Source organism: Mesoplodon bidens (genome assembly GCF_964165515.1).
Source record: "Mesoplodon bidens genome assembly, chromosome: 10".
NCBI lineage: Eukaryota > Metazoa > Chordata > Mammalia > Artiodactyla > Ziphiidae > Mesoplodon > Mesoplodon bidens.
Window position 1 is genome coordinate 44,694,116 of NC_138172.1, and position 6,671 is coordinate 44,700,786.

At 45.6% G+C, this 6,671-nt stretch overlaps 1 protein-coding gene across 1 annotated transcript; it reads left to right on the top strand.

The window, feature by feature from the left end:
• The first annotated feature begins 309 nt into the window (after window positions 1-309).
• On the top strand, window positions 310-4,015 carry RPL14 (ribosomal protein L14). Its single transcript, XM_081247713.1, has 6 exons — window positions 310-390; window positions 911-1,012; window positions 1,609-1,703; window positions 3,221-3,320; window positions 3,412-3,465; window positions 3,679-4,015. Exons 1-6 carry the CDS (start codon window positions 388-390, stop codon window positions 3,958-3,960), a joined length of 636 nt encoding a protein of 211 aa, XP_081103839.1. The 5' UTR covers window positions 310-387; the 3' UTR covers window positions 3,961-4,015.
• Window positions 4,016-6,671: the final 2,656 nt, after the last annotated feature.

The following is a 6,671-nucleotide window of genomic DNA, read 5'->3' on the forward strand; positions in this document are numbered from 1 at the left end:
AAAATCGGGAGAGAACATACTGAGGAGCGGAAGGAAAGATGGAAGAACGTTAAAATAGGAAGTCGAAAGGAATGAGGACAGAGTCACAACAGAAAGCACAGTTTCTGTGCCTTCACCCTTAAGTCTTAAGAGACAACCTTCCTACAAATTACCCGCGGTATCAACTAAGCCAATCCAGCGATTCCAAGTCCGGGAAAAGGAGCGCGGCTTCCGCACGCTCCGGCGAGCTCCGGCTTGTTTTCCCAGTGAGCATGCGTGCGCGTACGGGCGAACGTCCCAACCAATCGATGCGCACGTCGGCGTCTCGTTCATCGCAGGGGCGGGGCGGCCTTCTACACATGCGCACAGTCGGGTGGGCTTTCTTCCTTTCCGCCGAACGCCGCCAATATGGTGAGTGTCCTACCCGTGGGCTCCAAGTCTGCCTGCCATGCTGTTCCATCTCTGCTTGGGTTGGGGAGTGGAGGCGCGGAATGGCGCCCAGTGGGTCTTAGGTAGCGCGCGGTGAGGGTCCTCGCGTGGGCAGGACATGGAGTTGGGAGCTTTCCGGATGCGCGCCCGACGAGCGCGTGTGGGGCCCGGTAGGCCTGGCGCTGCCTGGGCCACGCGTGCGCGCTTCGTCCCCCTGCGCCGGACCGCTGGGGTGGCCAGTCGCTTGCCCCGGCCGCTGGGGCCAAGCCGGAATGGGGCTGGTGATCCGGCGTGCAGGCCCCGTAGGCCAGCGGGAACTTGGCTTTTGCCGCCGCCGCCGCCTCTGCGGATTTCGTCTATCTAGGTTGTTCCATGGCACCTGGGCGTGTTACCCTCAGCATTCTTTTTCCCTGTTCTTAGCCACGCTACCTTTAAGCTGCAAAGCCTTGCAAACTAGAGAGTATGTTTAATCATTTTTTTCTCCCCCACCTCTCAATTTTAGGTGTTCAGGCGATTCGTGGAGGTTGGCCGGGTGGCCTACGTCTCCTTTGGGCCTCATGCCGGGAGGCTGGTCGCGATTGTGGATGTTATTGATCAGAACAGGGTAAGTACAAAGGAAGAGTGTCACAGCTTCACATGGCAGTGGATGGTATGCAGTGTAGGTGATAATGGTAATTGTCCCAACAGACGTCTTAGGATAGGAGTACTACGGGTGGTAGCTTTATTTTAGGAAACAGCCAGTGCAGATAGGGGTTAGGAGTATGGACTTGAATTGGCGGGTACTGCTGGGTTTGAGTAATACTTATGCTCCTTCAGCTAGGCAGAGTTTTTAACTAATTATGGGCTAAAACGTAGGTGAGGTTTAAATCAGTTATTATGTTTAAAGCAAGTTTAGAACAAAGCCAGGCACACAGAATGCCATTATTTGCTATTGTCACTATGAGAACACCACAACTGAGGGATTGACCAAAGGCCGTGAATAATCATAAAGTTATTTGTTGGGAATGCAAGGGTTAACGATTTTAAATTATATGTAGTTGGGTTTTATGCTGTGCTACTATTGCTAAGTCTTTTTAACCTTTAAAGAAAAGCATTTAAATATAAGGATTTGATGATTCTGAAAGGAATAATATATAGAGTATCTGCAGTTTGAATGCTGTTACATTTTTACACTGAGATCCTTGATTTTACGTCTTCTAGGCTTTGGTGGATGGACCTTGCACTCAAGTAAGGAGACAGGCTATGCCTTTCAAATGCATGCAGCTCACTGACTTCATCCTCAAGTTCCCACACAGGTAACTATCCACCAACCGTCACCGCTCCCCTAGTTTTGTTAATGCTAGCAAAAGTTTGCTTAGTTTAATTTAAAAATGTTTTTGCTATTTTGTTGTTTTTCTCTTGAGAACATAGTAAGCACTGTGAAAGTGAGAGCAGTTTAGAAGAGGGATTTACATCGTAGAAGTGGACAGGCATTATTTACTTCTAAAATTCCCTGCGGTCCAGTAGTTCTCTGGCTTTCCCTTTATCCAGATTTCCCATCCTTTTTCTCTTGTTCCCCTTTCTTTCAGGTTTTACACAACAAAAGCCTCCCTATATATGTGGTTCCCACAACATATGTTAGTCCATTTTAGCTTCAGAACAAAACTACCGATTGTCTCTTGGAACTCTATCATTAGTTGAGCTTTTCATATGTGTCGGCTATTAAATATTTAATATACATCATCTCCTTATGACAGCCACAGAGAGGTTCTATTCCCAGTTTATAAGGGATTAAGGCAGTCATTCTGTGATTCTTGACATGATTTAGGTTATAGAAGTTAAACACTATGGTGTGTTGCTGTGCAGTGACAGTTGTTTGCAATGGAACATGCGCTGTGACATATTACTAGTTTATTTTCTAAGCATACTGGGTTTTGATATTTGAAAGGAATTTCAAAATGATTATAATTCCATTTTATATGGTGTTTGAACACAAATCTTTATAAGCGTTATTGTACAAAATAAAGGCATAAGGCATAAGGATTTACTTTATGTCATTTATGAAAAGGAAAATGCTTTCTACACATCCACTATTTGAGTGATATTGTATACACGATCAGGTGATTTTTAAACCCAGAAAGTGGAATGGTTTGCATATTTTTATTAAAATTGTGTGGGGCTTCCCTGGTGGCGCAGTGGTTGAGAGTCCGCCTGCCGATGCAGGGGACACGGGTTCGTGCCCCGGTCCGGGAAGATCCCACGTGCCGTGGAGCGGCTGGGCCTGTGAGCCATGGTCACTGAGCCTGTGTGTCTGGAGCCTGCGCTCCGCAACGGGAGAGGCCACAACAGTGAAAGACCCACGTACCGCAAAATAAATAAATAAATAAAATTTAAAAATAAATAAATAAAAGTGTGTGTTTGAGATTATAAGACATCCTGGCTTAGTGAACACCGTTCAAACAAGTAAAAGATATTGATACATTGTGCCAGGTGGTGTGTTTTCTATGGAGACAACTAGAGCTGGAAGTAGAAAAAATGAGAAGGGTTCTTTTGGCATTTTCCTTATGCTTTTTTAATTTGAGGGGTATAAATTGTGCTTTTTCAGAGGATGAAAAGCTGTCCTTGGATCTATGTGGCTTCAAAGATGATACCTGTTTGTTTATTTATTTTTTGGCTATACCAGGTGTTAGCTGTGGCATGCGTGTGGGATCTAGTTCCCTGAGCAGGAATCGAACCTGGGCCCCCCTGCGTTGGGAGCACGGAGACTTAGCCACTGGGCCACCAGGAATGTCCCAAAGATGGTTTCTTAATCTGTGGTCTTGGCTCTTTCTAGTGCCCGCCAGAAGTATGTCCGAAAAGCCTGGGAGAAGGCAGATATCAATGCAAAGTGGGCAGCCACAAGGTGGGCCAAGAAGATTGAAGCCAGAGAAAAGGTAATGATTTAGAGTCATTTGAATTTGGACCTTTTCTGGGGAGGATTAGAAGGTGGTATGACAGAGGTTGTTTTATTTATTTTTTAAACAGAAAGCCAAGATGACAGATTTTGATCGTTATAAAGTCATGAAGGCAAGGAAAATGGTAAGTTTTTAATTAATTCAGGATTGTTGTATTCCAACCCTAAACTTGTTTGTCTGGTTAATTCTGCTTGCCTAAGCTTATAGACCAAAGTTGACTTCATAGGAGTCTTAGACATCATAAGGGTTGTCTTCTGTACATATATATTCCATACATATAAGATAGACATGTGTTTTGTATGCATATATGATAAACATTTCTATTGAAATTTTTCAGAGGAACAGACTAATCAAGCTTGAAGTTAAGAAACTTCAAAAGGCAGCTCTCCTGAAGGCTTCTCCCAAGAAAGCACTTGCTACTAAGGGGGCAGCTACAGCAGCTGCTGCAAAGGTTCCAGCAAAAAAGATGACTGCTACGGGTAAGAAGGCTCCAGCCCAGAAGGTTCCTGCCCAGAAAGCTGCAGGCCAGAAGGCAGCACCTCCTCCAAAGGCTCAGAAGGGTCAGAAAGCTCCAGCCCAGAAAGCACCTGCTCCAAAGGCATCTGGCAAGAAAGCATGAGAGCATAAGAGGCTGTTATAAACAGAATAAAGGTTCTTTTTGACATGCTGGCAAATCTGTTTAATGTATGGATTAAAGTCTGTTACTGGGGCCGGGATTATGAGGCAGATGATGGTAGGGCTGTTAATGTTGTCATTGGAGAATCAGTTCCTTAATCCCACTCTGCCCAGACTCGAAGTCATCACACAAAAGTTGTAAGTAATGTTCTCATGGGAAATCATGATAATTAGACCACTGGGTTAATTTTTTTTCCCTTGTACAAATATATTTCCCATAAATAAGTAAAATCCCAGCTGCTTTTGATGCTCGAGTTTAGTAAATTTTCTTATAAAAATAAACTAGGAAAACAAATACATTATACATTGGTTCCTTAAAGTTTCTGGTCCACAATCATTTCTAATCAAAAGCTGGCTTCTGGGCTTCCCTGGTGGCGCAGTGGTTGAGAGTCTGTCTGCTGATGCAGGGGACACGGGTTCATGACCCGGTCCGGGAAGATCCCACATGCTGCGGAGCAACTGGGCCCGTGAGCCATGGCCGCTGAGCCTGCATGTCCAGAGCCTGTGCTCCGCAACGGGAGAGGCCACGACAGTGAGAGGCCCGTGTACCGCAAAAAAAAAAAAAAAAAAGGCTGGCTTCTGAGCCTCACTGGGACAAGGAGGACAGCTCATTTTTGCTTGGTGGTATTAATAGGCAGGTGATACAGTGTAATAGTTTCTGTGATAGAGGAAATGCAGGCAATTTTGGGTTACCTGCCCTTGTCTGAGGGGGTTTTCTAAAGTGGAATCTTCAGCTTCCACCCAAAAGATTGTGTAAGGAGAAGGGTGGTATGAACCTCAGGAATATAGAGGACTGGCCAGAGATCACTGGACCCAGAAGCCAGTTGTTGGGTCTGTGTTGGGCAGGTGGGGTGTAAGAAGCCATAGGGTGTTTTTAAATGGAGTGATACCTGAGATTCAGATCGTGTGCTGTTGAACTGAATGAAACGAGGGAACGAGTGGGAAGGTCAGATGGTGTCAAGCTTGACCGTATCCCTTACCTTGACAAGAGTCCAAAACAAAGTGGCCGTGGTGATGCCATTTGGTAGTCTTGATAATTAAATAAGTGATGTCTTCTACTAGTCTCTTGGTTTACCACTGGTGCTTCTGTCCCACCTTTTCTTCTTGGATTAATTTTTTTTTTTTTAAGTTTCATGAACTGCATTCTCTAGTATTCCAGGTAGCGTTCATGAGTAATAAACTTTTGAATTCTTGCTTGTCAAAGTTTTTTTTTTTTTTGCGGTACGCGGGCCTCTCACTGTTGTGGCCTCTCCCGTTGTGGCCTCTCCCGTTGTGGAGCACAGGCTCCGGATGCGCAGGCCCAGCGGCCATGGCTCACGGGCCCAGCCGCTCCGCGGCATGTGGGATCCTCCTGGACCGGGGCACGAACCCGTGTCGCCTGCATCGGCGGGCGGACTCTCAACCACTACGCCACCAGGGAAGCCCCCAAAGTATTTTTATTGTGTGCTTACGAGTTTTTACAGCACATCTGAGAGCGAATGTATGGGGTTTTTTTGTTTTGTTTTTTCCCCCACACTATTTCTGTAACTCTCCATGCTTCAGTTAAATTCTGGCCCTTAACTACCCAGGTGAGCCTCAGGTTAAGGGGTCTGCCCAGACTTCAGACGTCAATTGCAAGTCCCAGGCCTCCTGTACTTCTCACTGTGCAGCTGAAAATTGGAGTTCCCATGACTCCTTCCTTAGGTTTAACAGTTTATTAGAGCTAAGGCTCATTGCAGAACTGGGAAATACTTTGTTACCAGTTTGTCACGAAAGATAAAACTAGGGAACAGCCAAGTGAAGTGTATGGGTCAAGATGTGGGGGGAGGGGGCATACAGCTTCCGTGTCCTCACTAGCTTACCACCCTGCCAGCACCTTCATGTATTCATCCTGGAAGCTCTCTGAGCCCCCCATCCCTTGAGAGTTTTTATGGAGGGTCATTAGGTAGGCACGTTTGTTAAAATATTGGCCATTGGTGATTAGCTGGATCTCCAGCCCCTCTCTGCTCCAGGCGGTGGGGGTTAGCATTCAAGCCACGTGGTCCCAATCCCCTTGTGGATTCCTCTGGTGACGAGGCCCCCCCAACTGTCACCCCCGAAGTTAGGAGCCCCCAGCTGCTGACTTATCAGAAAACACAAAGTCAGTCTCACTACTACGGAGACTCCAAGGATTTTAGAAACTTGTGTCAGAAAGAAGTGAAGACCAAACTTTTTTTTTTTTAATTTGTTTAATTTTTAAATTTTTTGGCTGCGTGGCATGTATCTTAGTTCCCCAACCAGGGATGAACCTGCGCCCCCTGCAGTGGAAGCGAGGAGTCGTAACCACTGGACCACCAGGGAATTCCCCAAATATGTATTTCTTAATTCACAGTATTACAGCCTGTATCTGTGTGATAGTTTAGAATCAGAAGTTGTTATAAGTGCTTTGCATGAATTGACTGAGTCAGTTAATCCATTGAATTTATGAGTTTGAAACTATTACCATTCTCAACTGAAAAACTGAGGAAAAGGTTGGTAATTAGCACAAGGCCATACAGTGAATAAATGGTGGAGACAGGATTTGAACCTGGATAGTCAGACCCCTGACTTCATGATTTTAGGTCACGGTCCAGGCCATCAGCCACTAAGCGGGAGAATGGGGCTTTATATTCATTAGGTTAAGTTGCTGCTAGCAAA

Bases quoted from the DNA above. Each gene is read 5' to 3' on its own strand.
- RPL14 (XM_081247713.1), top strand. The intron at 1,013-1,608 runs GTAAGTACAAAG...TACGTCTTCTAG, and splicing joins ATGTTATTGATCAGAACAGG to GCTTTGGTGGATGGACCTTG. The intron at 1,704-3,220 runs GTAACTATCCAC...GGCTCTTTCTAG, and splicing joins ATCCTCAAGTTCCCACACAG to TGCCCGCCAGAAGTATGTCC.